The sequence below is a fragment of the Xiphias gladius genome, chromosome 17 (genome assembly GCF_016859285.1).
Source record: "Xiphias gladius isolate SHS-SW01 ecotype Sanya breed wild chromosome 17, ASM1685928v1, whole genome shotgun sequence".
NCBI classification, from domain to species: Eukaryota; Metazoa; Chordata; class Actinopteri; order Istiophoriformes; family Xiphiidae; genus Xiphias; species Xiphias gladius.
The window spans coordinates 19,439,554-19,452,837 of NC_053416.1; the positions used below are offsets into that span (position 1 = coordinate 19,439,554).

The 13,284-nt window shown below is 39.3% G+C and overlaps 1 protein-coding gene across 1 annotated transcript in view; it reads left to right on the forward strand.

Annotated features, from left to right (window-relative positions):
* Positions 1-336: 336 nt before the first annotated feature.
* LOC120802901 (seizure protein 6 homolog) overlaps positions 337-13,284 on the forward strand; it is an 85,355-nt gene continuing 72,407 nt past the window's right edge. The window contains exon 1 of the mRNA XM_040151084.1: positions 337-421. Within this exon, the coding sequence (XP_040007018.1) occupies positions 337-421 (85 nt within the window). The remainder of the gene's footprint in view (positions 422-13,284) is intronic.

Sequence of the window (13,284 nt, forward strand, 5' to 3'; positions counted from 1 at the left end):
CTCGGCGGCTTCTGCTCTCCGTGCGCCGACAGCTCACACAGCCAGGAATCCGCTTAGCGATGGTCCAACCTGAGAGGCGACCTCCGCGTTTCGCCTGATCATCGTCGACTGTCTTCCCCCCTCCGCCAATTATAAAGGAAGTGCGACGGCAACCCGCGCGGCTCCGTCTGTGTTTCGCAGACGTTGACATTCTCGCTTCGCTTGCTTTTTTTTTTTTCTTCTTCTCTTTCTTTCTTTTTTTTTTTTTTTTCTCTTGTTAAGCCCTGGGAAGTATTCTTTCTCAACACAAGGACGTTCTCTGTAGCTACGCGCAGAGCGAGCCCGACTTTAGTAGACATGTGTGTGAGACGAGACTGTCCGCTGAAGACCCTCTTCACGGTCGCGGTCCTCGCGGCCGCCGCGGCCGGAAGCCACGGGCAAGGTAAGAACTTGGGTCTCGCACGCACTTTGCGCCCATTGTTCCGTGTGCTCCCTTCCGTCCGACTATGCGAGGCGAGGGCGCAGAGCTGAGCGCTGGGCGACGGCACCGCGGTTCCCGACTCTGCATGTGGCGGCATGAACAAAATGGAGTGCTTACAAACTGATAGCAGGTTCACAATGTGACGGTGCGAAGGTACGAAGTTGTAGACCGCAAAGATACTTCTATTAACCAATTACACAGATTCTGAACTACTACTTTTGAACTACACGGGCAACTCAAATATGAAATTAGAAGCATGCACGGAAATAAATGAAAATCGTTTCCCCCCATGTGGCTCCGCACTACACGCGGAGTGTGGCTAATGAGAAGTTATGGATCCCCCCCATTTCGCCACCGGATAAAAGGTGTTTAGCGGTTACATAACGGCTTTTAGCGTCGGCCACAACTTCGAGAACCTCTTCGGACTGCAGCACACGCGGACACGCTCGCAGACACAGCCACACGCGCATTTGGCCAGAGATAGAGCGGGGGGTCTTGGTAAGACATCCAAACGAAACGCTTGAAAAACAAAAAAAAACAAAAAAACAAAAAACAAAAACGCATTCAAGGCAACGCGCTCCGTTTTCCAGTGGACATTTTTCAGTTATTTGCCGAAACTCGGAGTAAACAGTGAGGAAGTGACTGAGGCGGCGAGCTCTGTGAGGCAGACGGTGCTCGGTAATAAGACTCTAATCCTCAGGAATTGCTGAAGATTACTGACCAAGCTGTTTGACACAGTTTAGTGCTTGTGGGGACGGATCCGCGCACAGTGGCCCTTGTTCTAATCATTTCTCCGTCGCGCGTCTTCTCTCTCTCTTCATCATTGCAACGATGCTTTCTGTGTTTCAACTAGTCCACACAGTTTTACAGTCACCGTCCTTTTTTTTTTTTTTTCTTTATGTGTAACGCACAGTAGATCTCTTATTTGTCAAGTCACCTCCAAGGCAGTGCACGCATATACAGTTTGTCCAGTGTGCTGAGAATCAGTAATGACTTATAAATAAGGTGAATAAAATATCATGCAATGTGCAGTCACTGTACAGTCCCAGCTAAGGCTTGATAAATTGATATGTATATCTGAGCTTATTTATCTGAGCAGGATTAAATGTTAAATATACAGTAAAAATAACAATTTGACAGTTTTTTCTTACATGAACACACATCAGCTCATCAGTTCATTGTAACACATAATATTCTAACACATTTCTTTAGCAAGAGGCGGAATAAATGCCAGTAGATTGAACGCCTTTCCACATCCTCTTTTTAATGAAACCTTTCATGAACGCTCTCTGTTTCATGTTGAAACTGAAGACATTTATGGGAACCGAGTGATTACTAAACAGTACAATAACTGTGAAAATGAATTCATATTGCCTGGGCTGTTTCATTCATTCGGCTACGCCTTGGCCCATCCAAAACTGGGGTGCAATTCTGGACCAGTGCCGGAAACAATATATTACACCATCAGCAAAACATCCGCTGATTGAATATTTAGCGGAGGAAAGGTGCTGCATTCCTTCAGTACATAGTTTCACAACCTCATGTAAGCAAAGTGCAAAATCCATCTATTTGTGGTATAACCTAATAGCCTCAGAGGACATTTTATTTTGTTTAAATGTTTAATTAAGTTGTTTGAATAGACTCCCACTCAGCAGTGGAACGCTGTAAAATACTGCTTGGTAGCAGAAGATGTGTGATTTTTCTGAGTTCTTTCAGAGTCACAATTGCACATATCCCCAGAACGCACCTGCATAGTTCTCTCACAGGTCAAAACTCTGGGGAGAGGAAAAAGTGCACAGTGCACTATTTTTAGAAGAAAATGAAATTTAACAGCTTCCATTAGTGAATTCTCTGCTGTTGCTTGGCCAGCTATTGTTCATCTCTTTGTAGATTGTCCAAGGTGGGCCAGTTCGATTTTCAATTCTCATGGTTTTCATGTTTTGCCATTGCTAGAAGGTTTGAATGTGTATGCACGCATGGGAGCGAATGAAGTTTTGGTTTAGAAGAGGTCTTAATTTCTCGTTTATGGCACAGCCTGTTGTTGTGAACTTGCCTCAGTCTGTTACCTCGCAGGGAATACAACACCCATTTATCTCACTGTCGTGAGCACAGGAACAGAGATTTTTTGCAAGATTTTGGGAACTGTGCCATTATTTTCCCCAGTGTAATCATCAAAATATTGTGTAAAGAAAAATGTCCCTTTCAGTTAATCATTTAAGTTATAATTATAGCTTTATGGGGTCATCAGAAGTACAAGCAACTGATTGTTCCTTAACAGCTGGTTTTTATTTTCTATTCATGTTCAATTGTGCCTTACACCTGCTATTTGCAGTGCAAGATGAGGCTGCTTTTGTTATTCAGGATTTCACACTTGAGTGTGAACAGTACATCAAAAGTGCCTCATAAAACATTTATTTCCAATAGCTTATTATGTTTTTTTTTTTGCATGTGCTGGATGCAACTGAAGTATTCAGGCACAGTGTTGATTTTTTTAAACAACACCCTGTACTGTGTGTTGTCACTGTAGGAGCCAGAGTTGTGTCATTAAAATTTCACCAAATGTAGATATTAACAGCTAAAACATTACATTGCTTGAAATGTTTTAATTTTCTCTCTTGTTTCGTGAATTAATATGAGATTATATTGGCTTCTAACTTTTCACGTCTTTTCAAAGTCAGAAAAAGTGCACAAGCAGATGGATTAAAGATTTTTTTTACATATTACAGAAAGCAGCTTGTCCTGGCCTTAGACTACAATTTTAGCATCATATTTCTTTCATACGTAAATGTTCATCTAGGATGAAATTAGTGAAAACAATAGCATCGCATAGACGGCAAGCCAAAAGACAAAAGGAAATGTAAGCATGCAAGAAATACAGAAACTACCCACTGTTTAAGTTAAAAAAAAAAGCATAGGACTAAATGGCACAAAGTTCATGGTTATAACAAATGATGTTGTTTCGGAAATTAATCGCTCAAGCCTTTGTTCCCTTTATTTTTTCACATTAATAAGAGGAGGTCGTTTGTCCTTTGATTGAATGGCTGCTTGTCGTGTGAGGTACAGTCTCTCTCAAATCACAGAAGGGTAAATTAAAAAAAGTTAATTAATATAAAGTATAAATATAATAAAAACAGCATTTACTTTATTAGAATTAAAAGTAGATTTTGTGTGAATTGGTTGAGGTATGTGTCGTGCGATTAAAAGAGATGCCCATGCACAACAACCAGCAACCATGTTTTGAGGATGGGATTTCCAAACTGCAACAAGTCATACTTAGCAGTGTGTGAGAACGCTACGGGCCATTAATTATCTCCCTGCAAATCTCTCAGGGACAAAGTGATTGAACTTTTTATAAACATTGACTTGCATAGACATCCAGAAGGCAACAGCTTGATCTTGTCACAAGTGGTATCCATCAAAATTATACTCTATGTGAAGCATGTTATCAGAAGTAGCTGTTACATTTACAGTATTCTGTCTGGTCAGATTCTATGTCAGATATATTAGAGGAATATAAACTGTATAAATCTTCCTACCACCCGCCAATAAATTATGATTAGACATGTTCCCAGTCTACTTTAGAAAGCCAGTGTACTGAACCTATATTTACTTAAAAAAATATTTTTTTCTTTCAGCAGTTACCCATCCATTCCCAACAAATCAGCCTATTAATTGAATTTTGTAAAGATATTCAAATGAGTACATCTAATAAAAACCTTTCAGATAATTAATAGCTATTCATGTATCCATTCAGTGTGGAGAGTTTTCATTGGCGCTAGTGAGGCCCTTGAAGTTTTACACAACTTAATGACATACAGCCAAGCCTATTATCTTTATGCCTACACATTATCTCCATCTAACAGCCTAACAGCGATCTGTAGTGATCTGGGAGTTGGAGAAAAAGATGTTTTATGTATCTGAAAGCTCATTAATTTTAGTTATGATCTCATCCTGGTTGACAGAGCTCTACTTGAAATGCCACTACTGGTTATATTAATGTGTTATAGTTGGAAGTCTGATTTGGATATCAACAATAAGTCTTCCTTTAATTTTTGTTGTTTAAGATCAGAAGATTATTTGTAATGGATCATATTGGATAAGACATCAGTAGATCGACAATATATGACAAATGATAATTATTACTTTACCACATTCCATTTTAGATCATGTCATACAATAATTTAGCACCCACTTCACATGGAAACAGAAACATTTTTCTTACCTTATTTAAGTCTATGACCCTAAAACTTATTTAAGTCTGTGACCAGGTCAAAACAAATTTAAATAGGCTACCTTATCATGTTGTGTTGGTCTCTAAGGTTAATATTGGAAGAGGAACATATTAAATCTGCTCTACTGACAGCCATTGAGCTACTGAGCTCACAGAAAGGCTGACGTAACATTTCCGTGAGAATGCTTTTGTATTGACACCTGTTACCAATACAGTGGAATGAAGCTCATTTTGTGTTTCAAACTAGCATAGGTCACGACACCAGTTTTCTGTTTTCCAAAGTATGAGGTGTCTATCATATTCACAAATGTTCATTAAAATTTCCCAGGATCATGGTACGCTAGAAAAATTGGAACATCCTATAATTCCAGGGGAGGTAAGAGAAATCAGTCAACACCTGTTTGTTGGATTGCCAGTGATTAACTTCATCAAGGGCTATTCAGCATCTGTGTGCTGTCATAATTAGTTTAACTTTCCCAAGGCCTGTCAATGGTAAATGAGAGTCATTATGCCAGAATGCCCCTCTTCAAGGCTTGGCGCCTGCCTGCCTCAGCCCCTTTCTGTGCCTGTCTTGGTCTCTTTCACTGCCTCCTAGGTGGAGCTCACAGCTTGGCTGAATGCGACTCATTTTCAACTCTTCATGTGCAAATGCCTCTCTCGCTCTGTGAGAATGTTCTATGCATCCTAATTTGAATCATTGCCTCACATATTTTCACCCTCAAACGTGTGGAGGTTTATTTGTCAGAGGGAAAAGAGTATGTTTGCAAGGATCATTTTGAATATCATCAGTGTTTTGCTTAGATTGGTTCTCCAACAGCTGGTTTTACCCTATAGAAAATAATCCCCAGTGTTCTCACTAAATCAGGCTGTACTTCTAAATCTTGAAGTAGACTACAGTTCAGTCTTACAACTCAGATATGGACAATGTGAAGTGATATGACACATGTTTATTTTTTTCCTGCATTCTTACAATTTGGTCAAGAAGCAGGATCATCTTCCTGTATTTGAAGTGACACAATGTCAATGGCTCAATTAATAATATGTGTATGTTTTGAAGTCTGCATCCTTAAATTCATATATTCACACATATAATTTGTTTGAATGTTAAAATAACACCAACACTGACGTCATACTCATACAACATAATCCTTCACGTAGAAATTACTGTTGACACACAGATTTACAGAGAGAATGCAGCAACAATATATAATGATTTTAGAGCATAACAACCTTTACATAATTTGCCTTTGTACATTATCTTTTGGAGCATGTAGCCTACATTCTGATCCCAGGTAAATTAGAGTCTGTTTTTACACCCAATTTAAATTAAAGTATAATATAAAAAATATAATATAGTACTACTACAGTAGTACTACATAGTACCGTGAAATAGTCAAAAAAAATACAACAATGTAGAGAGAAGAAACTGGCTTTTATCTTCATAGCATTTCCTGTCCTGTTTGCTTAATCAGTTTGACAGTTTGAATAGACCTGAAAAGGATTCTTCCGTTTAGATAATTATGTAAAAAGTTTCTCCGACAGCCTGTGTTTTGTCTCAACACAACAATCTCTTCAGAGATTTAAAGTAAAAGGTTTTCCAATGAAATTGTCACCATATATCCTCAGCAGAGGAGAGATTTTTTTCTCCGGGTTGGGCACTCTGAGCTGCTCCGCTCATGAAATCTCTCTCTCAAAGCAGAGGATCATGGTAGGACATCCAGCAGGGAGGGCAGTGGACTCAGAAACTGTGCCTGGTCAGTCGGTGTCGGTGGTGGTGGTGGGGCATCCACATTTAATTTATTCTAAGTGAAGAGTAACCCTCTAGCAAAACCCTAAATGAAGAGATGTCTACCACTTTGTCAAGGTAGTACGTCACTGGCTTACTTTCTACCTGCGTTGCCTTTGGCCTTGCGCCTTATCGATCCTACCAGTCGTCCATGGAAAAAAAGAGTCGGCATGGCTAGCCTCCCCAAGGCCAAGCCTCCTTTCCCCACCTTTCACACTATGCCTGGCCGTGTACACCTCCCTAATCAGCACTGGCGTGTTTTGCGGCTGCAGCGGGGATGGCTCTCTGAAACGATTAGGCCTGGGGACAGCTCTAGCTCTCTTCCCCTCTTCTCCACGCCAGATCCCATCTAGAAAGCATTTCATCTGTGGCAGTGGAAAGGCTTATGGAGGGTTGGAGAGTGCTGTGTGGAAAGCAGCGGGTAATAGGCTATGTAATGTGTTTGGGGGAGTAGTTTTAGTATTCACAGTTGGTGCTGACCTTTGGCAGGCTGAGCCACCCCCACAGTAATTTCCTCTGAAAAGATGTAATTGAATTCATCAGGATGAGTAAACATATTATAAGTAGCAGAGAAAGATAGCAATGTTGTGGATAGATCAAGGAAGGGGATAGTCGCTCCACGAGTAATTGAAAATAGCCAGAGACAAACACAAGCAAACCAGGTTTGCAAGACGCCGAGGAAAGTTATTGCGGTTATAGTTGCAGCCTGGCTGCTTTTGCACTCCACTGTGCTTTTACTTATGTCTTGATTTTTTTCCCTGTGATGTATGATTTTAAGTACACGTACTACCTATGACAAACTCATCATAAGATGAACAAAAACACTAAATTCTTGCAGCGGAAATAACATCCCTGACTTTAAGGCACTGGTTAAAATAAAGCAGAGTAGCACAGACATTCATCCATTCCCAAGCATGTCTTTGGTTCAGACAATACATACACAGAGCAGAGGCCTGCGATGGGACCGTGAGCCTCGCTCTCTGTAGTGAGTTGTATTGGAGAGATGTCCCAGAGGACCTTGTGTATAATTTAGAGGCTCTAACATCGACCGCCATCTTCAAAATATCGAACATTGTCAGTCCAAGCGACTGCCAGGTGGTCAGGCAATTGTCTGTCAGTTATAAGACGGTCCTCTGCCTCTGCTTCTCTCCTGGTGATGGAGAGCCAGCTCATTGTGACCATTCTCATCTGTCAGAGCAGTGAGCAGCCTTTAAAAACGATACTCGCCCGTAAGAATGGACTACTTAGCAAGGAACGGCTGGAGCTCTGTCAGACCACGTCATTGATTGCTGGACAATAGCCTTTTGTGGTAAAAGCTCGTCTGTGCATTTCTGACATTTCTTTTTCTTTCTTTGGTTCCCCCTGAATTGTCCTTCTGCTGACAAGTGGTTATTTTTTGTTTTTTTAGTGAAATGTCTTGGATTGGTACTATTAAAGTTGGTAAAGATATCCATTGTGTCCAGATGATTAATCTTAGTGACTTTGGAAATCCTTAATGCCTTTTCATCTCGCTATTTGATGGATTACCATTAAATTTGGTCAAAATATTAATAACTTTATCCCCTGACTTTCCATCTAGCACAATCACCAGGTCAGCATTTCTCCAATACTTTGGTAGGTAGCAAATAACTGCTAACTGACTGACTGAACTAATTAGCAAATGTTAGCACGCTAAGAGCCTAAACTAAGATGGTGATCGTCATCATGTTAGCATTGTCATTGTGAAAATGTTTCCATGCCAACATTAACATTTTGTGCAAACCATTGCTGTGTCGAAGTACAACCTCAGAGCCACTAACATTACTGGATACTCTTGTTATAATCTGTGTCCTCGTCTCTCGAGTTGTCAGTCTGTTATGTTTATCCATAATTCTGTTTTTGATATTAGGAGTATTTCAGATATCCTTGCCTGAGAGAAGAGTCTAACAAATACGACCTTTGACAGGTTTCTAAAATGCATCACAAACTTGTTATTGTTTACAAATTGGAATTAGTTAAGTACCATCCTGATACCAATCGAAATGTGGGATTTTTACTTTTTTGAAAAGTTCTGGCAAGCATTAAAATGTTAAACTCTTCCATTTAACTGCTTATGGTTCTGTTTGTTATCTGTCATTCTGGATGAAATGTGAGACCAGTATGTTTGCCTGGAAATAGACGTGTATTTAGATGGGTGTGTGTGTGTGTGCATATTGTTAAGCTGCTCCTCTTGGTTGCCTTCTGGTTGTTTTTGGATGATTTGCTGAAGCCCGTAGGCCAATGCATTCATTGAGCATGATATATTTAAATTAACTAAATAGATTATTACTCAAGCATTACACTTCACTGATATCTGTAATCAACCTTATATCTTCCATTATTTGAATAAAGGGTTTTATGACTGCCTCTGAGTTCAAAACATCACTGAAAGATCCAACACAAACAGAAAACCAGGAAATATACGGAACATACTCTTTACTTTCTCATTTTATTTTTTCATGTTATGCTGTTATAGTAGTTGTTTGTTTTATAGTTTATAGCAGTCTTTGTTATTGTGTTTTCGGATGTAAATGTGAATGTGCAAAAACCGTTGCATAACATTTAAAAATCCTTATTTGACCTCCCATTTAACCCAGAGATCTGTTTTTTAATGTAGCTTTGCGGAGGAGCACGTATTCAGTCCGTAAAGCCTGGCTGTTTGTACTTTATAGGATCATATCTGAATTATAAACGCAAACTGATAGAAAGGAATTCTGACAGTACAGACTGGTTTTTGGTAAAGTCTCGAAAAGACCTTTTACACAGTATGTCCATGGTAAACCGAGGTGGTCAGGAAGAGCCTGGGTGGGAATAGGCCAAATGATTTTGTATTGCCATTCATAATACTAACTCCTGTGCTTCTCATGAGGATTAAACATTAAAATATTACATTCATTCCTTTGGTGGATATATGAGAACAGTCATCTGTCAAAGTAATTTGGAGTAAATTTGATGTAGCCCAAGTAACATCAAACTCATGTACACACCATGCTGTTATGTTAATGTGATTATTTCCATAATAACTAATAAAGGGGTTTCATGTCGAGAGCAAATCACCTGTTGGAAAAGACAGCCAAAGATGTTCCATGAGTAAGAAAGTGTGTTCAGCTAGTTTTTACAATATGCGTAGCAAAACAGTATCATCAATCCAACAATCTTTTTAGAAACACACGTAGATGTCTTAACTGGAATGATGATATAGTCTGACCATTGCCATAATCAGATTATTATGTCTATTTACCAACCGTGTCTCGATTTCTCGGCTCCTCAGGGATTTAATCCTTGGATCATAGAGCTCACCACCTTTTAAGCTACGGTTGTAGCGTTAAGTTGTAACTGATGGGAAATCCACAGTTTTTATAAAGTCAGATGTCTCCATATAGCAGTTCTGGATGTGTATGTGAACATAGTGAACCAATTTTATATTGTGTTATTACATTCCTCTTCATACATGATTCAGTATAAATTGTGTAATTTAGGATCAGGCCATAGAGGGTGAAATGACTTCGGTTGGCAGAAATGACAGGTAGACACAAAGAGAGACAAAGGAACTGTTCAAATTCTCCAAATGGAACCTGTACGGTAAAGCTCCTTAATCACCGTGTTATATCTTGTTTAATCTGCACACAAGAAGAAATGTAAAAATGGCAAGTTGTGGTTTTACAGAGTGTTACATCCTGTTTAAGCTAAGCTAACCCTGCTGGCCCTAGCTTTATATTAAGCATACAGACATGACAGTGGTGTTGATCTTCTCATCAAACGCTCAGAAAGAAAGCAAATAAGCACCTCTCTGAAAATGTCAAACTATTCCTTTAACCAAAAAATAAGTCAAGCTCTAAAATGTAATGTTTTGCCTTGTGGGGACAACCTTTTTGTCCCCGGTATGGGAGATGAGTCCCCATAATGTGACTGTGTAACCAGATATTTGGTAGAAGGAAGAAGGAGAGGGAATTAGCACAGATATCACCATGACATTAGCTTAACCTCTGGTGGAAATGTCTGCTAACTGCACCATGGATATCAATTATTATCTTAGCTGCTAATAAATTTAAACAAATAAATGTATCAAATTTAATTGATACTGTTTAATTACGTCACTGATTTATATAAGTGAGATAAACTGATGAGCTGCTATCCAGCTGGAGGGGACACTCCATAATATTTGGGTCGGTGTCTTTACTGGAGCAGGGCAAGCACATAACATAACAGGCCAGTTATATAACAACAGCATATCTCAATCTATCACAACATACATACTTCAGGGTAGAATCTACAAAGGGAAACAAGCTAGTTCCTACTAGCAGTGAATCAACAATACTAACTATTGTAGCATGCTGTACTTTTTAGAAATGCACCGATTTCAAAGAATGTATGATTTTCTCTCTAACCTCCATTTCATCTCTATCCTTTCATTTAGCAACAATAGACAATACATAAATAGCACTATTTTCTTGCCCTGAGAAACTCCAAGTACCTGCCCTTAACAGTGTATATTGTAATCATTATTAGTTTTAAGAGACAGTTTGAATAGAACCATTGAAAAACACCTCAGATTTGCTTTGAGCTTGCCTTCTGTATTTTTTTTCTTTTTCAATATCAACATGAGTAGCATCATAAATACATCTCTGTTTTTCTCAAGTGGAGTCTGGTCTGCAGAAACAAAAAACCCAGATGTTTATCAGTTAGCAGCCTTGGGATAAGGAGAGAAAATATTCTATGAGAGATCATCTGGGGGCATTTTTTGAACAAGTGTCCATGCTGCTACCAAACACTCACACGATTCTTGAGTTTTATCCATTTCTATTGCTGTATTGTGAATGAAATGTTCTGCCATATCCTGAGTTTTTCATCACGACAAAAGGAATAAATCTGAATTCAAAACATGTGAAGACATCTGTTGAAATAATGCCTTGGTTAGACTTTTCAGTAAACAGTGTCTTATTATCTCTGCACATTGGGCAATGGCAATTTTCTTTGGCATCAGTTGTTTTCAAAGATGTGTTTCTCATTTTTTCCACACTGAATTCAGAGAAAGACGGAGGAACATGTACATAGTATAGCATAAAATTTGCAGATTTGACTGAGGGAAGTAGAACATCTTCAATGAGATCACAGCTGTGAGGGTATATCCTGTGTTTCCATGGCAAGAATTGTGCCTCGGTTCAACTAAGGTAGCAGGTTAGAAACAATTTGACAAGGAGGGTGTAAAAGTGAGTGCAGAGTTTGGGAGGAAAGGGAGGAAATTAAGGAAAAGTAGTGAGGAATTGTCTCCCCTTCATTCCTTTCATTTATATTATGAAAAACATTAGATACACCATTTTGTCAAGGCCTTAACAAAACCAGGAGGGCATACAGAACCCACCATTGCTCAAAACAATAACCCTGAAAATGTTTATCAGGGCATCTTAAGTGATCCCAACCAGACAAGTGTCATGTTATTTACTGCCTAGGTGTACACAATAAAGGAGGACTGCTGGTAAATAGCCTGTCAATGTCAGTGTCCGTTTCTGCTGGAATGTTTGTGTTTAGATTAACTTTTTATATGCCCCTGTCCAAGTAGTTTCATCAAGCCAGTTTTGTTTTGTTCAAGCTGTGAAAAATCTCATCACAAAACTGCACCACTTGGCTCCAGTGCAATTACCTTCTGTAAATGAAGCTCAGTCTATCCTGTGACTCGTTCACCCTCTGTGCAGGTGGTTTGCACATACATTGTGTCAACAAAGCAGCACGGGCCTCTGTTTGGGAGGTGTGAGGCTGTTTACCTTTGTTGCTGTGTGGATTGATGAGGTGGCCGGGGCAGAGGCAGGGGCATGATGTGAATAGTTGGAGTATTACTGTGGAAAGAGGTGTTTCCCCTCGGAGGCGGCTAACTGAGTTTGACAAAGCTGTTTCTGCTGAGAGGCTGTAGGGAGACTCGTTGGCCCAGCTCCAGGAGCCCTGGCTCTGCATGTAGATGCACATTTGAGGTAGTGATGAAAGGTAATGCAGAGACAGGAGGGCGGAGACAGCACTTAGAAACATAGTTCAAATAGTGTAAGCCAGCCTATAGTGTATTTAATTATAGTGCATAGAGAAAATACAAAAATGAGATAAAAAATGGTTTGACTTCTAGAGAGCTTTATCAGATCCAAGTCAACGTCTGAGATATTTGCTATAGCTACCATTTTGTTTAAGCCAGAATTATAATTTTAGACAAGATATTGAGGGGTTTCATTCCAAAATACTACACAAACATGAGAAAAAAACAGAAAAAAAACAAGATAATGATAACTTAAATGATCTTCCACAAGGTATTTAACCTTTAAATCTCACCCAATAGAGGAATACACAAGTTAAACTAAAAATTGAAGAAGATTGCTTCATTCCTCACAGCCTATCTCGTTTTTACTTGGTCATGTTGATTTCTACCTCTGTCCTTTGGCTGCAATACATTCTCTTTGAATCTGTCTTTCTCTTGTTAGATTGTTGTTCAATTCTGCTTTTGGTGCTTTAGGATTGCCAATTTGGATGGCATAAAGCCATGCCTATGGCTTTTATAGGGGACAAACCACAATGTGATTTTTACACAGTTCCATGTGCCAAGGATATTGGATTAAAACATCAGCTGTGAATTTGGAGACATTTTATTCTGCAGCCTTTCCTTTTGTTGTCTGTGTGTGCACTCCCTGTCTCAGTATCCCTTGCCATTTGTGATGGTGCTCTTTGCTGTTTTTAGCCTTTTAAACTCTAAGTTACAAAGTTACCCATGGACTTTTTTTCATATTTGCTGCACTCAACTGTAAATGAAAG